The sequence below is a fragment of the Centroberyx gerrardi genome, chromosome 17, assembly GCF_048128805.1.
Source record: "Centroberyx gerrardi isolate f3 chromosome 17, fCenGer3.hap1.cur.20231027, whole genome shotgun sequence".
NCBI lineage: Eukaryota > Metazoa > Chordata > Actinopteri > Beryciformes > Berycidae > Centroberyx > Centroberyx gerrardi.
Genome location: NC_136013.1, coordinates 13,795,552 through 13,818,051, shown reverse-complemented (window position 1 = coordinate 13,818,051; position 22,500 = coordinate 13,795,552). Strand labels below are relative to the sequence as shown.

The 22,500-nt window shown below is 41.4% G+C and overlaps 3 protein-coding genes across 4 annotated transcripts in view; 1 reads left to right on the top strand and 2 right to left on the bottom strand.

Annotated features, from left to right (window-relative positions):
* bahd1 (bromo adjacent homology domain containing 1) overlaps nucleotides 1-4,805 on the bottom strand; it is a 21,958-nt gene extending 17,153 nt beyond the window's left edge. Inside the window, exon 1 of the mRNA XM_071904238.2 lies at nucleotides 4,556-4,805. The gene's annotated coding sequence lies outside the window, so the exon portion shown is untranslated. The remainder of the gene's footprint in view (nucleotides 1-4,555) is intronic.
* A 2,801-nt stretch (nucleotides 4,806-7,606) lies between these two features.
* ivd (isovaleryl-CoA dehydrogenase) lies at nucleotides 7,607-19,747 on the bottom strand. The gene is made up of 12 exons (XM_071904235.2): nucleotides 19,512-19,747; nucleotides 18,227-18,316; nucleotides 17,888-17,939; nucleotides 17,120-17,289; nucleotides 16,706-16,799; nucleotides 14,649-14,779; nucleotides 14,359-14,455; nucleotides 14,064-14,157; nucleotides 13,121-13,202; nucleotides 12,855-12,959; nucleotides 10,723-10,795; nucleotides 7,607-9,586 (listed from the first exon to the last, which is right to left on the bottom strand). Exons 1-12 carry the CDS (start codon nucleotides 19,641-19,643, stop codon nucleotides 9,453-9,455), a joined length of 1,254 nt encoding a protein of 417 aa, XP_071760336.1. The 5' UTR covers nucleotides 19,644-19,747; the 3' UTR covers nucleotides 7,607-9,452.
* Nucleotides 19,748-21,194: 1,447 nt separating this feature from the next.
* Nucleotides 21,195-22,500, top strand: part of itpka (inositol-trisphosphate 3-kinase A) — an 11,595-nt gene continuing 10,289 nt past the window's right edge. For both annotated transcript variants that reach the window (XM_071904242.2, XM_071904241.2), the window contains exon 1: nucleotides 21,195-21,806. In XM_071904242.2, the coding sequence (XP_071760343.1) occupies nucleotides 21,390-21,806 (417 nt within the window). In that variant the 5' untranslated portion in view covers nucleotides 21,195-21,389. The remainder of the gene's footprint in view (nucleotides 21,807-22,500) is intronic.

The window sequence follows — 22,500 nt, the reverse complement described above, 5'->3', positions numbered from 1 at the left end:
AACACTGAAACTTTACCAGGGAGGCTGTTCTGTGCTGAGCCTGACCTCTGACCTCCCTGCAGAGCAGAGAGGAGTTTTCCTTACAGGTATCAATAAAGTAAAACATTATTGTTATCATTACACTCTCCCCTCCTACAATAACACATTGTCCAGTTGTGTAGCAAATCATATCCAACAATAAAAAATCTCCTCAAATTCACATATCACATTTTACACTGTAAACTCAAAAGTTGTCTTTATTAAAGTATATGCGAACTGTACTCAATTTCACTGAAAATAAGAATTTGTATAAAAAGATGCGTTCATAAACTCTACTGTTAAAATATAAAAAGAATACCCCTAGTTAAAATGTGATGTCATTTTAAAGACATCATTTAGAGATGAAGCACAGCTAGTCCACGTCTGTTAGACCTGCTTTACAGCTTTTATGAGATCCATGTGTAAATGCACCCAAAATGAAATGAAGATCCAATCACCTAAACCGCCTTCAGAGGTGGACCAGGACACATTTGGCATTAAGTGTGATTGTAATACATTTCCAATCCACAGATGGCTACTCGGTAAACGGAAGTAAACTTCAGCGATCGGATCCAGAAAGGAAGCACAGAAAAATCTAACAGGTGGCAGGCAGCTGGACAGCAACATAACTGTCAATTTCAGAAGAAAATAGATAATAAGAGAGGAAGTGACGTGTGCAGCAATCTGTGTTTTGACGAGGGGAAGAGAAATAGATTTCCATGTGTACACCAGAGATACATTATGAGGTTAGGTGCACATTAATCCAGCTATCATACACTGTATAGGCAAAATTCAAATATTAGGTGCATGTTAATGACAGGTGTAAACAAGGTCTTATACAATCTAAAAAGTTCAGCATGATTTCACTGACACTGACAACGAGCAAACAAGAGACACAATAATTTTAGTTATGTCTGGCTGGTAGCAACAATTTGAAATTTGATTGGCTTATTTATGCGACAAGTAAACTACGGGAAATAGTTTATGTGTGGTTTAAAAACCCTTTTGAAGGAGAATTTAGAAAATGAAAGCTTGAAACGGATAATTTCTATTTATAAGAGAGAGGAAATAAGAAAAGAGAGAGCAAGGAGGGAAATCTGGGGACATTTCCAGGGACAGAGCAGCAAACAGGGACGTCTCGTCACCCTGAGTTAATGTTGACTTCTGAAGCAGATTTTACACTGTGAAACCTGATAAGCAGAAACAGACACTACACGTACAAAACGTTAGGATCACCTGCTCTTTCCATGGAACACACTGGCCAGGTGAACGCCTATGATCCTTTAGAGGTGTAGATGAAGCAGACTAGGCAGGGCAACAAGAGATTTTTAAGCTTTGAAACAACTGAGACATGGATGATGCAACAGGGGGTGAAAGTCAATATTAGAAAGATGATCCACATAGCGCTGCGTTACATAAAGACGGGTAATCAGCATAACTTTTAAAAGCAAAACGCAAGTAATTGGCATGAACACAGAAACGCACACCAACTGAAAACCACGACAAAGTACCGAAGTTCGCCGCAAGACAAAACAAGTAGTAAACTGCTATTATTTCTCGGCTTCAGGGTGCAGCCGGCAGGTCTAGAGATGACAGTTCGGCACCTCGGAGCCGATAGGAGACAGGACAGGACGCGTAATTAGCCGCTTCTACTGTTTCTCTTCAAAGAGACAGGGCGGGATGCCAGGGAGTCTGCCTGGCAGAGAGGGACGAGGGAAGAGAGAGAGAGAGAGGAGAGAGCCAGACAGAGAAAGATAGTGATGAAGATGACTGAATTCAAAGAGATAGAGGGCAGGCGCAGGAGAGGAGAGGGAAGGCGGAGAGGGAATCCAACACCTCACATCTCGTCGAGCAGAGAAAAAAGTCAATCTTCGCAGAAATCAGAGGGGCAATTTTTCCACTTTCAACCTCCTGGTTCCTTTGCTTGACAGGTCCTGCGAGATACAGACGTTTGACATAGCCTTTCGGAGAGAGAGCAGGGGGAAAACGAAGAGAAAGAATGTGTGAGAGACAGAGACAGAGACAGAGGGAGGGAGAAGATTGAGAGTGACGAATAGAGACAGCACAGAGGAAGGGAGGGAGAGAGAGAGTGAAAGAGAGAGCGATAGAGACAGAGAGAGATTGTCATCCTCATCATGAACAATGACTCTCTGATGGGGGAGGCCTGTCGCTGTGTTTCCAACCCAGCTGACGAAGGAAGGAGGAGGAGGAGGGGGAGGAGGGGGAGGAGGAGGAGGAGGAGGTGCCCGCCCGCTCGCCGCCCGCCTGCCAGGGCCTCAGTCATGCTTTTAGCATCTGCCAAACTGAAGGACACTTGGTGCCATGTGCTTTTCAGCGGAGAAGCCTGACGTTTGTCTGTCACAGTGAGGGCTTCTGTTCTGTCCTGCCTCAGCCACACAGGACTTAATGCTCCCCCCCGCCCCATGTAAACAATCCCAGTGTGTGATAACTGAGCGAGGAGCGAGACCCGAGCTCTACCCTCCACATCCACTGCAGCTGTGGGCCGACCGACAGCTGACGCGGCTCTGTGGGTCTCTGTTCCCCTGCTCCGTCCTTCCCACCAACCCTGCCTCCTCTTCTTCCATGTTTCCATGAAACTGACCTGTAATTTTCACAGCTGTGTCTCCGGCATTATGCCCGGGTGAGAGAGAGAGAGAGAGAGAGAGAGAGAGAGAGAGAGAGAGAGAGAGAGAGAGAGAGAGAGAGAGAGAGAGAGAGAGAGAGAGAGAGCAGAGGGCTAATGGCTTTTAGAGGACTGGGCTACAGTAGAACTTTGCTAATCCCGAGCCCCTCGAGATTCATGGGTCGTTCAAACCAGTGAAATATTCAAACAACTGAAACAGACTGAAATTCCAGAGCAACGCTCTGTCCACTAATCCTGTAATTTGTAGATGACAGCCATTAAATAAGCATATGGCATATTTTCGCTCATTAAATGCTGTCAGTTTGGACATCTAAGATTCAGAATATTTGAAATAAACAAGGATCCCGACGCAGACACATGACCATACAAAGTAATCTTTAAGTAATCTGGAATTAACAATGACTGCAGCTGAAGTTACTGGAGTTGGGAGAAGAGAGAATACAGTTACACTGACAACTGACAACAGAGTGGCAATCAGCCACCCATATTGGCTGTCTGATGATGTGTTTTTTTTTGCCATCTTTTTTTCCAGAAAATGTTTTACCTAGCATCAATAATAAGATTTATTTCTAGGTAAATGAGCTGGAAAATGAAAACATCGAACCACTGAAATATGTCTTTAAAATGTGCTGTTTAAGTTCTAGTCAACTCTATTCCATTTTATTGTATTCCAGTAACATCTATTGTATTCTATTCTATTCTACAAATTAATATTCTACCCCACTACTCCATTCCACTGGCCTCTATTCTCTGCTGCCCTCTCATCCAGCCACATGTGGTGTACAGTGTGTGTGAGCAGGAAGTATTTGTCTCTGTTGGGACAGCAGGGAGGGAGGGTGGGGGGTGGGGGTGGGGGGACAGTGTGTATGGCGGAGATGTTTCTCCATCCCTCCTGCCCCCATGTCCCATGGAGACAACAGGACACTTCCTCAGAAATAATGGGATTATGTCCAGGATTTATATCCAGCTTTAACGCTTCACGTGTGGTGATGCACTTCCATTCAGCATGCTGCCATGCTCTGACATCCAGACACAGGCCGGTCATGGTGGGCTGCACACAAATCTAACCATTACCTCCAAAACTACAGCTCTGTTATCTGGCTTTTCTGTTCATGGATGGCTCGATCTGTGACTACCAAGCACCATGTATTGAAGAATTTACCAGGCACCTTGTATTTCATGTACCATAACCCTGATTTCATCATTTCACCCTGATGTAAGCCTACTTTTCCAATACTTATATAGTCTTTTACAGCAGGAGATGCTTCAGTTCTTCACAAAATTTAGCATTTTTCCTGTAACAAGTGTATTAAAACCATAAAGAAAGATCACTGTAATATTCCTGTAGGAACTTGGAGTGTCTGTGTTGCTCAATAGTGAGTTTAGAAAGACCATATTGTACTTATGACTTATGGTATCATTATAATTGGACTAAATAGTCTTGCTGTAATATTTGTATTGTACCCTTATAAACTTTACTATAGGAGAGGGATTTTTCATCTCTATCACGCATAAAAATAATCCTATAATAACCATAAACTGCACCACAGCGACGAGCCTCAAACTAGTTGCTTGAGTTGCGTGAAAGCTGCTTATGTGACATTTTCTGCGATCACGAAGTGGAGCCTCAGTCGAGCAGGCTGTACTCAACCATTTAGGCGAAAAAAGACGACCGTGCCACCTGCACAAGTTCAGGCACAAATAACAGAGAAGTCCAAAGTTGCTTTCGGAGCGTTACAAAAGCAGCAGCGGGCTCTGTTTATCTGCCTATAACTGACCCATTACTCCAGCCCGAGGAGCCTCATCGCTCGGCTGGATCTTGTCCTGTCTGACACTTTCAGTTCTGTCGTCCGCCTGTGAAACCAGAAAGAGTTTGACGGCTGTTTCTCTTACCGCTGCGTAGACTGGCAAAATAATCCAGAGACGTTTTTTCAGAGGAAGCTCACTTCCACAGAGCAAGAGAGTGATGGGTCAGGTGTACGGTTCCCGCAAGTGAAGGAGGAAAACAGAGTGGAGGGCGACTCATGTTGAGTTGCGTTGATCCGCTGAAGCCTGTTTTTCCTCCAAACTGCGCCGCTCCATGCGCTACGCGTAAAACCGCCCGTCGGTACACTTTAAACTATAAAACGACTTGATGAAACGAACCGAGGTGTAGCAAGCGTTCAACCGCGCTTTAGCAAACTACGACTCACTTCAGCGTGTTTTTACATAACAGCATCATCCGCTTTTTATGTTGACGCATCATGTTGCGAAAACATGGAGTTTCTTAAAGGGCCACGGACGCACCGTCCGCATGTCACCGTCCCCAGTAGCTCTACAGTGGCTGACAGATGGTTTGCACCTAGTTAATGTCTTGCATATGCCATGTTCTTATAACACAGCTATTAACCCGGCCGCTGTGTCGCCTTCGGCCACTTTCCTGCATGATTGAAGGAGCTGCATGGTCTCTGCTGGGGAGTTTTGACTGAAGGATCTTTATCATGGCGTTGTTTAATCAAGATTTAAATAGGCTTGGCTCGTGGGTTCACTGGTTTGATATGGGACTGCTGTCTGTTAGAGTGCTGATGGAGAGAATTTTACTTTGTGTGACTTTGTGTTTTGGCTTTCTATATTGTTCTACTTTGCTCTTTTATGTGACTGACTGGATTTTGACTTTATACTGTATTATGTTGCTCTTCAATTTTCACATTAGTCATGATCCTGCTTCCATGGCTGGTCTCCCTTAAAAAAAATATTCTTAATCTCAGTGGGACTAACCTGCTTAAATAAAGGTTAAATATAATATTATATAAAGTATTATTAAATAAATACATATCTACATACATACTGTACATACACCATTAGTACCACAGACACACTAGTCCCTATAGGAATATTATAGTGATTTTGTGATAGGGAAGTGGGCCAACTGCCATTGGGCTTTCAGGACAGGAAACTGTCTGAAACAGTTTTGGGAACTTTGGAGGTCTTCCAAAGCATGAACCGATAAATTTGACATTTAGCTTGGGGTTTGTCCCATAGGAGATGAAATAGGGGTGAAGTATGGTAATGAAGGTTTCCAATTAAAACTCTGAATTCACTTCTCAGTTCCTGGTTTTGCTTCCTTTGCCTGGGATTTCCCCCTCATCAGGTTATTTCTATGTGGCTTGCATTTTAAATTTTAGACTGTGCAAAACTGTCCTCCCAATCCTGAAACAGAAAATCCACCTTTGCATACAGAATGCAAGTTGTTTCTATGATTTTGGACAGTTTAGACTGCTGAACATGAACACGTCTTTCCCAAAAAGATTCAAGTCTCCTTCACAAGTCTTGAATCTTTTTGGGAAAGGTGTGTTCATGTTGAGATTCAAGACTCTTAAATTGGGATTTCACCAAGAAACACTGTCCCCTTTTACTACTTTGTGGACATGCAGGGTGATTTTCCAGACATACAGCCACATTTTCTGTGTCTCTTGATCCTATTACAGATTCAAGGCTTGGTTCTTTGTTTTCTAGCTTTGTGAAACAGATGTTCTCATTTACTTTCATGTTCATACTCAGAGCTATTAACTAAAATATCCAAGATCATTAGAGTGACATATGTGAAGGTTTTAAGGTGGATTTTTCCTCAAGTTACAGAAGAAGGTTGAAATCCCACAAGGGAAAGTTTGAATCCAATCTTTTGCACACAACTTCTCAAAACCCAGTGTCCATCCAGCTACCCCAGTGAGAGAGAGAGAGAGAGAGAGAGAGAGAGAATACATTAATGTTTAAACCTGACTGAACCTGACTTATTTTCCCTTAAAGGAAAAATCCACCCTGAAACAGAACTCCCATATATTATTCAAATGAACCTGGATAGCTCAATCAATGTCTGAACGACTGTCTCCCCTCTGGCTTTTCTATAGAAGCAAGGAACTCTATTTACAATGAATAGGAGAAAGATACACCCCAAGTGAGCTCTCTATCTTTTATCATAGCAGAAACTGAATTCTTTTAAACCAAAAATGCACCCATATAGCAGGAAAAACACACAGGCTGCTGTTCAGTCTCCCTTTACAGTCAAAGGAGCAGAGAAAGAGAGTCTTGTTCATCTGCCTCCAGCATAAAACATGTCTTCCACATATTTTTAGCTGACTGTAACACTGCTTTTGAGCTCTAACATGTCCACAGTACACTGAGTGAGATCTTCAGACACTGAAATGCCACTCTTTCACCCCCATTGAAGGGTTAAGGGAAAAGGAGCCAACTCTGAATACTGTTAATACTTCAGCCCGGTGCAGAGTGTTTTATCACACAGAACAGAGCGTGACACATGGAGGAACAATATTGAGCAGTATCAAAGTCCAACCAAACAATCGTCCGGAGATCAATCTGCCTGAAGTCAGAGTCGCTGACAGAAATGAAACAGCAGTAGATGGATTAGAGGCAATAAGCTGATGATCCGTCATCTTAACAGGTGACTGTGGCAGTTTTGTGGTGACGGACGGACGGACGGAGGACTTTCACTCGTGCAGATTACTGAGAGGGATGAGAAAGGTGTCATATAAAAGTGTGAAGAGTGAGCTGTAGTAGGAGAGACAAAAATAGAGAATGATAACTAACTAAACTAATAACTAAAACTATAATTTTTTTTTGGTGATGCCACCTACACACCAGGTATGATGATATTTACGACACATATTGGGAAGTGTTTTTATACTTGATGAAGGAGCTTTAGTGTTTAAGCAAGTGTAAAAAAGCATTACTTTTTAAAGGTGGTAATAAATCAGAGCAGATAAAATTTCCTGAAATAATGTTATGCAGCGTTGACGCTTCAAATTCAGAATTGTTATACATTATGTAGGCGAAGGTCAATAATTATGCGCATTGGAAACAGCATGGTTTAGGGACATAAAATGGTGATGCTTATGGAAGGACATAAAAAATGAACACACATTCCAGTCCAGAAATGCAAAAATCTTTTTTTTATTCATCGCAAACAAAACAACCATATTTGATACGTACATCTACATACAGCTACAAATCAAAGTCCTTTTGAGAAGAGAAGACACACAGACCTTTAGGGGTGCTTTCTTCACTCGAACACAGATTCAGTTGGTATACAACAGCTGAATATGTTTGCTCCCAAAAACGAACAAACAAGTTTCTAATGCAAGTTCTCTACAGGAGATTAGACACTGAAATCAGCTCTCTTGCCTGACTGATCAAACACCTTTCACATTACATTCATTCATGAAAGGGAGCTGCTACACAGATCGACACCAAAGATAATTCATCTGTCCAAGTTATATACAAAAAAACACATTTACAATGAGTGATGACAAAGTAAAAAGATGTGAATACAGTGTCTTTTTTAAATTATTTGTACCCGATACAAGTGTACATAGCTACTGCATACGTCATATATCCAGGATGCCCTACTATCTTAGTGACAGGAGGCAGGTATATTAATCTAAAGGCTGTTTGTCTCATGATTTGGAAGCTAATAGTGTAAACTGGACAGTTATTAGGCGATTAAAATGTAGCGTAGCCTTTTTTGAAATCATTCACTGTATACCGATATATTAATATCACAAAAGAATAAAATGATTACCAGCACACTTTTGATGAAAATGTAATTCTAACATAGATAGGATGATGTGATGTTTCAAAGGGGTCTTGGCCAGCGGCAAGGGAAAACAAACACAATATTTAGAATTTCCTAATTTATGCTAATGTAAAAAATAATCTTCTGTCATCTGACTCTGGTTACCTTTAGTCTTCCAAGATCACAGAAACAACTTGCACTGTGTATAAGGGTGGATTTCCTGTTTAAGGGTTGTGAGAACAGTTTTGCACAGTTAGTATACAGTTAATGGGAGCTGGGGCTAGTTAAGGTTAGAGACCCATTACTGGATCTTCTCAGGTTCGATCCCAACAGCCATGTGTCCTGGCAAAGTGTCCTTGAGCAACACTGAACCCTACCTGCTCACTCACTGCAAGTTGCTCTGGCCCCCATCACATCATTTGCCTTTTCTTCTTGTAAAACAATGGCAATGTAATCAAATTTCACTTGTTCTTAAACCTTTGAAATGCCAGCTGGTTGGTTGAGGGGGAAAGTGAGCGGTTGCCATCATGGTTTTGACGCCAAAACTGTTTTGGCAGCAGTTTTGGTGCTCTTGTGGGAGTGTTCAAGACAGGATGTAGAATCAGTTTTGATCCCAGTACAGTAGCCTAAATAAACTATAAAACAAATAGTAGAGGTTTGCATTAAAGTATATCATCCTGTACAAAGCAGCATCAGTGATTTCCAAGCTCTAATTTCATTTCATCACACAAGAAAAATCTATGATGCTGCCGATTTGTAAAGTGACTGCTCAATAGTCATTTTATTGCTCAGAAAGCAGCTGGCATTTCAGCACTTATCATGTGGCTTTTGCTGATTACAGTCAATTTGAAAAAGTGATAGCATATTTTGTCATCAAGGACACTTAACATATGCTAAATCTAAGATCAAAACACAGAGGAGGCAATCAGTCAGACGGCGATCAACAGTCAGCTGTTAAACACTAGACTGAATAACGTTTCCCTGGTTGCCCCTTTGTTTCTGCCATGTATGGCAGAGTATATTCTCTATGAATAAAGATATACATACATACAGTATGACCCATAAGTCAATCCCATGTGACATTGGTGTTAAATGTATGAGAAGTCAGCAATATTGTGACAACAGCAGTAACAAACTCATATAAGGCCCTTGGTGTGTGTGTGTGTGTGTTTCTCCTTGGCAAGCCGGTCAGTCTGAGTGTTCGCCAATTCCCAGCTCTGCCTACTTGTACATGGAGTTGAAGGCTCGTCCAATAATGAGCCTGCGTACCTCACTTGTGCCTGCACCGATTTCGTACAGCTTGGCGTCCCGTAGGAATCGGCCCATGGGGTAGTCGTTGATGTAGCCATTCCCACCTGTTGACAGGATAAGGCAGTGTGATTAAGTATGAGCTAACACACAAAGATCCAAACTCTAACAAGCACATGATCAATGTTTACAACAAAATGATCACGTTAACGTGCAGTTACAGCCTGGGAGTGGCCGTCCCTGAGGGGGAAAAAGGAGTTTCGAGATAAAGTAGTAACTTGTGTGCACGATATATAAAATGTGGACTTGAGTTGATTAAAAGTGTGGAAATATATGTAAAACGTATACATTTAATAAGTTCAGATACAGAGTCAGTGTAACTGCACCAACCCCTTCTTGGTGTTGGAGAGCTTGTTGACTGATGCTCTATAACGTCCCTCAAGTCTGTATATCGATGACGATAGAGCCCACTAGCTCAATATCCTTGTCAGTTGTTTCACACTAACAGTAACAGTAACGGGTGTTGTCAGTACGCAATGCCTTGTTTTTCACCTGAAGTTAAATTTAATCAAATTACACTTCATCAAAACTTCATTCAACTAAATGTATCTTCATTCAACAAAATATCAGGCTGATTACACTAAATTAATGCAATCAAGTAAAATCAACTAATTACAACAAGTGAGTGAAATCAGTTTGAAGGAGCTAAATTGAGCACACAATCTAAAAAAAAAAAAAAGTGCACATTTTATTAACTTGTAGGCATGTGTTAATTTGTTTGCACAAATTTTTAAATTGTGTGCACAAGATAATGAAAATGAGGGCACCAATTAACCAAAATGAGGGAACAATATGTCTCTTGTGCACTTTAATTTAATCAAAACGAGGCATGAGGTCTATCTCGTGTGCACACAATACCACCTCATGCCCTCTATATAATAAATTGTAGCTTCAAAATACATATATATACATACATTTTTTTTTTTAAATCTCCTGTGGCCACTCCCGGGATCCGTGTGCATTGTAACATGAACATAAATGAAGGAAACAATTTATACCCCCGGTAAAAATATTAGTAGTATATTTAGTATATTTCTAAAAAGTAATTAATATCTGTCAAACGTTTGGATTGAATGAATTAGGAGGAACGTGCCTTCCCTATATTGACACAACCATGGCTGTTGCCTTCAGTCTAAGTCCCTGGTGTTTTTTCATTTGAGCCACGAAGTTTCCTGGCACTTACCCAGACACTGAATGCCATCCAAAGCAACCTGAGTGGCGTTCTCAGCACAATACAGGATCACTCCAGCACAATCCTGCAATGACAACACAAGTCAATACAGCTACTGTATGCGGTGGCAAAAAAAAAAGACCAGCATGGGATTTAGTCAGTACAGTGTAGGAAAAAGTAAAATAGGATGCTGACAAAGAGAATGTCAGGTTCTTGTGAAAAGAATAGGTGATTTAAAACACAGTCGACAGGTTTCATTGAGTTAAATTTAAGGCATTTTAAAACCTTGTTAATGCAAGTTATAATAAATGTAATAATGTAATAAATGTAACAACAGCCCTATACACCATTTGACACCGGCTCTTACTGTACAAAATACAACTTAACATACATGTAAAAAACATATTACGGGTCACTATTAAAGTCTTTTTAAGAGCCTTGCTGACAAAATACTTCATTTCTTACTTCTTTTGGGATAGAATCATCTGTGTTTTTGAAATATTGACTGATATTTTTTCAGGTAGCAACATTTTTCCAAAATGAATAGTATTTTGGAATGAAACCCTTAAAACACAACATTTTAAGACCTCTAAAACTTATGACCTAAAGGCTTCATTAGCTTAGGAGGAGCACCTCAATAAGAGCCAGGCTCTGTGTGTGTGTTTGTGTGTGTGTGTAAGGCTTTTTGCAATGCGCAGTGCTTAGAGTGCTGAGAGTTAGAGTATGCGCTCTTTAGGCCATGCAGAGCCAGGGGAAATACAGCGTGCGCTCATACACCAGGCAGTATGGTAGAAGCCACAAGCATAGACAGGGTCTTTGCTGCAGCAAAGCAGTTAACGCATGAATTGCATATTTTGTTCAGCGATTCTCTTAGTTACAACACTGTGCTAACACAGCACTTTGGTGTTAACAGGTGGAGTTTTTATTTCACTTACTCCCAATAATGCATACTCCCCACCCCGAGCACCTAAAAATTGCAAGTGCACTTGTTTACAGTTTTTTACGATTGCTTACACACTAAAATGACACAAACAGCACAATTATTGAAACTGACACTCAGAGAGCAAAACCTCAGCCCAGATCTGCACAACTATAAGCACATTCTCAGTCTCACACTTTTTGCAAAACACTACACACAGTGTTTTGCAAAACACTAAACACACTTCTCTACATTAGACACAGAAATCTAACATGATGTCACTTCTTTGCCATTTCAAGGCACTGCCTTTCAAAATACCACACCTATAACCAATTGATCAAACACGGCCGTCAGGTGTACAGACACTTAGGTGCTTAATTGTAAATCAATCAGGCGTAAGCACTATAAAAAGGCAACAGGTGAGTGTACCTGTCTTCAACAAAAATGGAAGGCAACGTTGCAGTGCTTTCTTTTTTGTCTCCACAAATGTTTTTGCTGTGTTTATGTACTAGATTCTATTTAGAATATGTTCTGTTCTGATTTTCAGTGCAAAATGCAACCTTTGGAAATGCATGGATGTATTGACTGATTTTACAATGTGGAGAGAAATAAATATTTTCATCAGTGTGCAGTACTGGTCTTGTGTGTTGTGTTTGGTCAATATATTCATGTACTTTACTCTACAATATCTCTGAAAAAATCAAACCCAGACTATATCATTAGAAAAGTAGAAATGTTAAAAGTGTTTTAGATTGAGCACAGCAGTGTGTAACTGGTTCAAACAGAATCAGATCGTATGAACCATGTGTGCGCCATACGGTGACAAAATTGGGTTTTTATAAATTAAACTAAATTATTGTGTAATTAAGTGTTTCATTTTGCAAAAGATCTGAGGTGTTCTGCTACTTGTGTGTGTGGTTGTGTGAATTGTGCTTAAGCAATCGTAAAAAACTGTAACTGTATTTAAGACCTTTAATTTAATATATTTTAAGACTTTATACAGGACCTGTAGACAGCCTGTAAAACAAGAAAATTCCTCTGCACACGAATGCATCCCTTTGTATTTCAAATTAATTGTTTAAAATGTTTTTAGTGAATAGAAATAGTGCCAAGTGGATCCTTACTAATGACATTTGAGTATTCCTTTTCTACAGAAGGTACTAATCAACAAGATAAAACTTTGACAAAAGAGTAGTAAAGATAAGTGGTTGAAAAATCCCCTCACCATGGCGCTGAAGTGTCCTTTGTCACAAGCTCTGGCCACGTTGTACACATACTGCCGACAGGAGCTCAGCCTGGTGTACATGTCGGCCATCTTGCCTTGCATCAGCTGTCAAAGAGATGAATACATACAACACATTAGGAAAAGAAAAACTAATGTTTTAAGAGCTCTCATCTTCACACCTGAAACATTATCTATTAAATATATTTGTATCTATTTGAGTTTAAAAACCCTACTTGCTTGCACATAGTGAGGACTGAAGTTCAAACCTGAAAGTGTCCAATCTTTTGTCCGAAAGCTTCTCTGATATGTAGGTAGGGAACAGCAAAGTCCATAACTGCCTGCATGATGCTGAAAAGTGATAATGATGTTAAAGAGCGCTTAGCGATTCAAATCTCATCTACTAGGAATTGCGACAATAGACAAAAGACAGTCAATTAATACAAGAGAGTCCACACACTAGAAATTGCTCCAATGGTGTTTATTACCAACACATACCACAAAATTGCAGCGTGCAAAATAATTTGTCAAAGAAAGAGAATGTCTGATGTCCATCACAGGACTATACCACAGACTGCAAAACTACACTTTCCCATTCACACCATGGGTTTTGTCTGGATTCAGTCCCCTGAATTGCTCATTTTTGTAATAATGCCGATGTTGTGTATTTTGCAATTCATGGATCTGGTGTGACCATCTTGGAGGCTGCTTTCCTTATACCAAAATTAAACCATGTTCACTAAATGAATCCAACAGTGATTATATCATGCCCCGGACCAATGATGTCTCAACTCTCCTTCTAGACCATTTCTTACCAAACACAGTAACAAAGGGTTTGACATAAAGCTTAAGCAGGGCTTTACTCATAGGTACATGAAAAAGCTGCTTGGCTACAGTCCAGCCCACAAAGTCTAATCAGTGGACGTGATGCTTACACGGTCAAATTGCCTCCTTGGAGAAAACCTGAACCAGAAATTCAAAACCATAGGTATAGTTAATAAGCAAATAGGAACAAAACTGAATATGAGTGATGAAGGGGGCTGGATTCAGGCAACCAGGGGATAGTAGTGTTATGCAAAACAGCAGCCAAATATGTTACAGAAAATGGACCCCTTGATTTAACAGAATCAAGTTAACGTGTCTGGAACCATAATTCAAGATCACCTCACGTCATTCAAAGCCAACCTCTGCCTAGTTCAGGTACGAACTTACCCAATGGGTCCTGAGGAAAGTACCAGCCTCTCCAGGTCCAGGCCACTCATCATCACATACACACCTTTGTTCAGTGGACCAAGGATGTTCGCCGCTAAAACAAACAGAAAACACTTCACATCAAAATAAAACACAGACCTACTAAATAACTGAGGAAAGCAAAGTTTACACATGGATCACGCAACACACATGCAAGGGAATGAGCCACAAAAAAACAGTAGTACTGGTCCGTGGATTGTCCTACTTTACACAGGTGCATATATGGCAGATTGTGTGCACACACACACACACACACCTGGGATTTTGCAGTCTTCAAAGATCAGTTCGCAGGTGTTGGATCCCCTCATGCCGAGTTTGTCCAACTTCTGTGCTGTGGAGAACCCTGGCATTCCCTACAGGACACACACACACACACACTCTTCTTTTACTGTTACAATATTTATTCATCTTATAGATAACAAAAATCACAGGAGGATAGCACAGGGGAGCCCCGAAACAGACCAAAACAGACCCTAAACCCACCATGTGAGTCCTGAGGCCACAGCATCACTGAGATACTGCACATCTGCACTTGATGGCACTTACCTTTTCAACAATAAAAGCTGTGATGCCTCTTTGATGGGCCTCAGGATCTGTCTTGGCGTAAACAATTAGGACATCGGCATCCGGCCCGTTTGTGATCCAGAACTTGTTGCCATTCAGAACATAGTAGTCTCCTGTAAAAAAAATACAGAAACAAAGTGGAAATTGCCAGGAATGCCGGGACAAAAACAGAATTAAACAGTAGACTTATGATTTCAAATACTCTGGATCAGAGGTAAAATCCCTTACACCATAACCTTTTGATAAGCATTTACTCAGAAATCATATTCACAGGTTAAAAGAGAAAAGGTGTGAGTGCAGCCATGTGTCTGAGGTTATTTAATGGGCATCTTTCAGTACAATGTTTTGTCTCATGGCATCTCCAGAAGGCTCAACAATAAATTCTGTCAACCTGGAACCACGTCTGTCTCTCTGTCTAAACCAGCTTATAAACCAGCATACATCAAACACTTCCCACTACACTATAATCAGCCTTACAATCCACAATAGCTTCGACATCAATATTTACATGGACAGCCAGTAAGGGATCACGCCCTAAAGCTGATGCCACTCTTACATGTCTCACCATGTTTTCCGCCTCCCTCCGTTTCAGCAGGCAAACATCAAATTGATATGCTGGCTCTCTGGGGAAGCATAAAACAGCTGTACAGTTCTGTAGCTGTCTATACCTTCTCTAGGTGGCTTTCAGGCTTCTGCTTTGATGCTGTCGGTTATCCAGTATTCTCCAAGCTGAAGAGTTATCTGACAAACATAAAGGGCTCCATATAAAGCTTGTCCCGGTACTTGTTCTTCATTTCTCTTTGCCCTTCTCAAAAGTCAGGTGATTCTCTACAACATTGATTTTTTCTTTGTCACTTTCTGAAACCTTCTTCTGTTGTAATTTCTCTGTCCCCTCTCCTCATCGCTGCCTCCAGGGTGTTCAGTGGTAATCTGAAATTCATGTTTTTATATTTCCATTCATTATTTCCAGTCGCTTTAGGGCATTTAGTAGCTTTACGCCTTTTTTCTTTTGTTAGTTTCCTTGGTTGGCTGCCATCACAACCTGCATGCTCAGCCCACCCTCCCACCCCAGTGCAGCAGTATATTGGGATGATCCAATCTGAATTTTTGTGACCAATACAAATTGCTGATCTCATCTAAGCAGAATCAGCCCAAACTGGTACCGATCTATGCAGCAATGTGGATTCACAAAACTTCTGAACTGAACACCATCCTCCAGAGCAGCATGAAGTTGCAGAAACTGAATTGCACTTTACATAGGCACCACATTTTAGGAGAGTTTATTGTGTGAGGGAATGAGGCTAGAAAAAAAGACAACTACAAGCAGGTTTACTAACTAAAGAAATGAAGAGATTCTGTACTGAGTGAGGTCTATGATTTAACTACATGCTCTGTGGCAGATGGAAACATCACTTTTTCTCTGTCCCTGAGCCCTGTACCAGACTATGGGATGGGTAGCCTAACTGATTCTCTTATCAGGCTATAAGAAAATCAAAAAGCTGTTATAATAGCCAATGCTATGAACATTCCAATGATTTTTGCCTTAAGCCTATAAACCAGCCTGTAGCCCACACAAAGTAACAAATGCTGCAATCCCTCCTAAAGTCTTGCTTTGGCGCAAGTCTTGCTTGAAGAAAACACCAAGCCAAATTTCAAGTCTCTACATATACACTCCACTGCTCATACTGAAAGTCTGGCCATGCAGTATATGTGTGTTCCCTCTTAAACCGGAGCTGCATTCGTCAAAGGAATATTTGTTGTGAAAAGGGCCAATTGCCAGCAATGTTTCTGTCAAAAACGAGTCAGTCGAGTCCTTGTGAAATTTCAAAATCAGATGATTTTGATCAGCAGCTGAATAAACAGGACATCTCTAGCAGTATTTAATGGTAGGGTAATATATTGTAGACCAACAACAAAGGTCTGTATGCATGTACAAACACACATCTGTGCATACAGGAATTGATAAGCGCAGTGTGTAATGATTTTGATATGTAGCACTAATAATGCAGATGAATGTATCACACTCTGTGGCGTCTCACCTTCCTTCTTGGCTCGCAGTTTCATGGACACGACATCGGAGCCAGCGTTGGGTTCGCTCATGGCCAGGGCTCCTACATGCTCTCCTGTCATCAACTGGCAACAGGAAAGACCAGGGTGAGGACAGAGTGTGAAATCCACCTACCTTCTGGATTTTATTCATTTTTCAAGTAGTATATAATGAAGAGAGACAGAACTACAGAAGGGAGATTGTGGCAGAATTGCATGAGCCAGGATTTGAGGTATTCCTAAGGCAAGTGTGCCCAAACAGCAGGGCAACAAAACTTTTGCTCAGTTATTCAAGCATTTGGGCTTGAAACTTGTGGAGTTTATATGCGTGTGTGTGTACACCAAGTAATGTCCCTTTATTATAAATGCATCATGCATGTATTTCACAAGAGGTGCTTGGTACTAACCTTGGGCATGTACTTCTCCTTTTGTTTCTCATTGGCATGACGCACCATCTGATTGACACACAGATTGGAGTGGGCGCCGTAACTAAGGGCAACGGCTGCTGACACCCGCGACATTTCCTCCATCACAATGACATGATCGAGGTAGCCCAAACCTGTGCCTCCATACTCCACTGAAAAAGACAGAGAGAGAGTAAACTCACTTTAAACAAGGATGGGGGTGTGCATTACATTGTTGTACACAAGCCAAAATAAACCCATTTCAATGTTAACTTGATGGCCTAATCGTTACGCCCCCTAGCTTCTTGAAAGTGCATGTTCATGCAAAACTGTGTCAGGCTTCTGATTTGTAAGCAGTGGTGTCGTTAAAAACCTGTGTGAGATTTTAATGATTCAGGGATTGTCCAAACTAAATATAATTGAGGATACAGAAGCTGAAATGCAAAATAACCACACTTTGTCATTTGATAATGCTCTTACTGGCAATCATGATTAATTCCTAGATTAACTATAAGACTAGTAGATTTGAACATAAGAAAATAGGATCTCTATCTACAGTTCCCTACTGGATATTTAAAACACGATTAATAAATTAAAAGATGATTTAAAAAGTCGACACCATTCTATGAATGACAAGAAGTACATGCAAAAGTAATTTTTACAATAATCAGGCAGGCCATTTGATTTGCAAATTGCTCAGTTTCCTAATGGATATTGTTACACACCTGCTCCTACATATAAAACAACTGTTTTATCCTCTAACTGTCATACCTGGAGCAGTGAGGCCAAGGAGTCCCATCTCCCCCATGTCTTTCCAAAAATCCTAGTGGAAAGACAATCAACCAGTTAATAATAACATTAAAAAAAGCTGACACTTGTCTTATTTGTGTAAAAGTACACCAAAACAGATGAAAAGCCACATTATCAGCCTTGTCTGATGGTTTGGGGTTGTTCCCCTTGGCTTGATGGTAAATTTACATGTGGGGACACACAACTCCCATATGGGACACAGAGGTGTGGATCATGTTCATTACGATGCTACCATCTGGTGAAATAGGCAGCTTTATCAGCCAACTACACGCACATGTTCAAGGAACTCGATCAACTCACCCGCATTCCTGGAAATTCATTGCTCTTGTCGATCTCATCAGCATAAGGAGCAAGTTTTTCTGCATAGAACTTGCGAACCGTCTGCCTAAGCTGTGCAAAAAAAAACACAACATAATTTATATATTTTAAATGAACTAACTTCCATATCAAATCATTAAAGTTGTATTCAATGAATAGAGGTAGCACTTCATTTGGATAGTCCAATGCTGATACTCAATTATCAGGTGACAAAAAGTACATTTTGCCCATTTACTAAAAGACTATGTAACCCTAACTCTCAGATTAACTCCAACCCAGACATTGAATATCTACTGACTACTTTTCACACAATTTTATCACTTGAAACTCAGTGGACTTTTTAGTCACACTGTAGTCACTTGATACTAGGTTCAGTATCAGCATTGGACTATCCAAATAAAGATTTTACAATACAGTTAATATTTATTTCCATATTCATCCTTCAATCAATTGAAAGGCAAACTGAGATATTGATCAGCATTATCTAAGTGCAAGTGACAAGTGGTCTATGGACTACAAGCGGATATGCTAAATTACTACCCAAATCATGTAAATAATCCACAATCATGAAAACTGTTGATTGACAGTCTGTTCTAATTTATAAATATTCAGTATTAGAGAAAAACAACTTTCACCCAATCAAAACATCCATAGGAGCCCCACCTCCCTCCCTCCTCCCAGTCCTCTCTCTCTCACTTGGTGCCATAAATGCACTGACCTCCTGTCACCTTGCTTAGGGTGAACCTTATTTCACCCTTCAGTATCTTGCCAACCAACAGTTACTTGTCCTGGCCATATAATAAATGAACAACACTGAATTACGTGCTGTACCAAGTAGTTCAAGAAGCTAACGTTAGCTGGTTTTAGCTTATTTGTTAGCAGCGTTAGGTCCCCTGAGAAAACAAAACCGATGTCATAAAGTGCAAACAACATGGATGTCGACTAGTTAGCTGTCAAGTGCGATGCCAATGTGAGATCAAACTTTGGTCAGTTAAGTTATCCACTTAGTAGTAGTTAGATGGTTAACTACACACTGACTAACAGTTAACTCTGCAACTGTTAGCTAACGTTATGTCATCACTGTCATGTGCAACGCTGCGTCCTTTGACAACCTTCTGTTTGTGTCTATCAGTTGAATAGCCACACAACATTGAAACCTGACAACTCTGAACTTGGTTTGTTCACCGTCAGAACTTTAACCCAGCTGCTCATGTGCGCAGTAAATGAACTTTCTCTTGGTTGCTAACGCGTTAGCTAGCAGGCTAACCTGTATCTGGTCCTCGGTGAGCCCGTTGACTACGTCGTCCACAGGAATAGCAGCCCCGGCGCATCCTCTCCTCGTCAGCACGGGTATGGAGACTCTGGAGCCGAGACGGAGAGCGCTTCTAACGGCAAACATTGTGTTGGTTTATGAGCTGGTGAGCTGGAGCTTTCAGACTGACCGACAGAACGAGGGGAATAAAAATAACACAGCTGATAGTGAACCAAGCTGGACAGATCCCGCTGCCCCCTAGCTGAGAGGAAGAATGAAGGAAGAGCTCTCACTCTTGTACTATTTCCGGTTACCACAAACGTCATCCAGAGTCTATTCTCAATTTATTGGCTTTAATGGAAAAGTTGCGAGATACTGTTTGGCTGCGGCCTCCAGGTTTTTTTTTTTTTTTTTGGGGGGGGGGGGGTTGGGCCAAATTATACACACGCTGAAATTATTATGGAAATCCAGAGTTTAAATTTACGTTGAATAGTTTATACTAAATACAAATAACAGCAACAACTTTGTTTCAGGTCTGTACCAGATCAGCCGCTGCAGTAAAGATGATATACTGCTTCTCTATGGGGTAAAATTGCAGGATAGTGCATGTGCATGGGTTAACCACAGGGGTTAACGCTCACTTTTTGAGAGCGGAAGATGGGCCTTTTTTTTTAACCAATGAGTGATTCATCTTTGAAATGCACACGATCTTTGCTCTCGGTGGTTATCTCTTCTTCTTGAGAGTGCAAGAGCTGTCAGAAGTAAAGCTGCACATGAGCGCCACCTTCTGATGGGGAGTTGATAACTAAATAACTAAATACACATTTTTGCATTTTACATATATTTAAATCAGGGATGGAAAATCACCGGTCTGCCCCTTTTCCTCGAGGTTTGAATTATGGCACAATGGGCCACAGTTTCAAAGTTCACTATTGAGTTCATTGTGAACAGTGGAGAACAATAGTCTAGGGACATAACAGGAACCCCTGCCAAAAGCGTTATGTAGCCTACATATGGCATCTTACCGTCTCATACATTTCTGTTTTATTTATTTATTTATTTCCATGTTTTCATTATTCATATATTGGCATATACTGTACAACATCTACATCGCCTAATGAACAGGTTGCTTCTCTTCCAGTCATATAGGCAGAGTATGTGGGTGTCAGTCTTTTAGCAGAAATATTTTTGATGTGATGTGCTGCATTCAAACCTTGCTCACATGCGTCATCTTCACGCCACAGAAGTCAGAACTGCTGTGTAGATATTTCAGTGCCCTTTGTTAGCCTGTAGCTCATAGGTAATGCCCATCAGTCTGTTAGTTATACTGAGATGAGTGTTTTGTCTGTCAGATAAGTATGAGAGAGGGGTGCGAGACAGAATGAGGAAGTAGCTAGTCTAAAACAACAGAAAAAAGTTCAACCTGCCAGTTGAATTAATTCAGTCAGGAAGCGAGAAAGGCAATGCGGAAGATGTTTAACCTTGCAGGCTTGCACACGCGCGAATGTGTATGTATGTGCGTGTGTTTGTAGTGCACGTGTGTTTTAGTGCGTGCGTGCATGCGTGTGTGTGTGTGTGTGTGTGTGTGTGTGTGTGTGTGTGTGTGTGTGTGTGTGTGTGTGTGCGCAGCCCATGGTGAACCACGTAGACGCGCGAGCCACGCCACTGGAGGGGTTCCCCATACCAGCAGCACGCAAAGAAGACTGTCGGAGGCTTTTTGGCTGAGAAAGCTCACGGCGAGGACGTGCTGCAGTTTCCTGGCTGAATATTACCAAGCTTCAAAGCGGACTGCGTTTGAACTTTTGAAAGTGAAATGACCAGATTTGACAGAGCGAGGGGAGAGTGAATTAGGACTGCGCGTGCCTCTCATCGCGCGCTCTCATCTAAAATCCGATGCCCAAAGAGAGCAGGAGGAAGACCTCCAAGGAGGCCGGGCTTTCTGGGACTGGGCTAAACGAAGGGTGCCGCTCGGAGCGCAAAGCAGTCGGCAAGTCGCCCCAGATTTGCGATGAACTCATACAGAAAGCCGCGCAAGTCGCCCCTGGGTCCGCGACCGGAGCGCCGGCTGTGATGGAGGTGCGCCGGGTACCGCAGGTCACCATCACCCCGGAGGGAGGCGGCTGCTCCCGGGAGATGCAGCAGGAGGACTGGGATGATGTGGTGGACGGCGCCCTGCGGAGGAAGCTGTCCAACTCCTCCATCTCCTCCACAGGCTCTTCCGTAGTGGAGTCCGAGGATGACATACTCAGTGACAACGAGACCAAAAGCAAAGGCATTATCACTTTAGAGCATCTGGTGGACGCCGGGGATGTAAGTAAACTAGACCAGAGAGCTTTCTCACTGGTTCTTCATTTTGATCAAGACTATAGGTAGACTGGAAAAGTGTTTTTAAAGGTGGGGTCCCCAGGGTGCCTGAGGGGGTTCCAGGGGTCCCCAGCAAATAGGAATTGTTTAATTTTACTATAATTTAATTTAGTTGCAATTATCCCATTTGCAGAATGTATAAAAGCTATTCAAACCAGGCTTCACTCTCACCACTATTATCTCTCCTCATAAATGGTAGACAGTTATCTAGTTATGTAATTCACTACATCAGCAGTAACAATCTTCCCATGGTCTCTCTGGGACAAAATCTTATCAAATGAAAACCACCATGAACTGCCACAGATGCTCTTGATGGTGGTTTTCATTACACTCTCAAGACAAAACAAGAAACGGTGAAGCACAGCAGTACGCAAGCAGAGCGGCCTCTCTCCACTCATCAAACAGCTTCCTCACAGACCACAGGACCTTTAGGAACTCTTTCACTGCAGCAGAAACAGAGAGACCATTAACACTCTTAGTACTCATGTAAAAGCTGCAGAATTATTCATTCCCGTAACCATGAATCAATCCTCAGGATGTTTTAGAGTCTTGAAACGTGCCTTATAGTCTCCATAAGTGAACGCTCTCTACTGGAAACTCCTACAGTGAGAAATGAGTTACTTCTACATTTCTAAACTTA

What these genes read in the sequence shown, in the direction of transcription:
- ivd (XM_071904235.2), bottom strand. Translation starts at nt 19,643, where the DNA reads ATGTTTGCCGTTAGAAGCGCTCTCCGTCTCGGCTCCAGAGTCTCCATA. An exon ending in CCTTGGCCTCACTGCTCCAG is followed by an intron (nt 17,290 to 17,887) that starts GTATGACAGTTA and finishes TGTCTTTTTCAG; the next exon opens with TGGAGTATGGAGGCACAGGT. An exon ending in GGATGGCATTCAGTGTCTGG is followed by an intron (nt 9,587 to 10,722) that starts GTAAGTGCCAGG and finishes TCCTGTCAACAG; the next exon opens with GTGGGAATGGCTACATCAAC.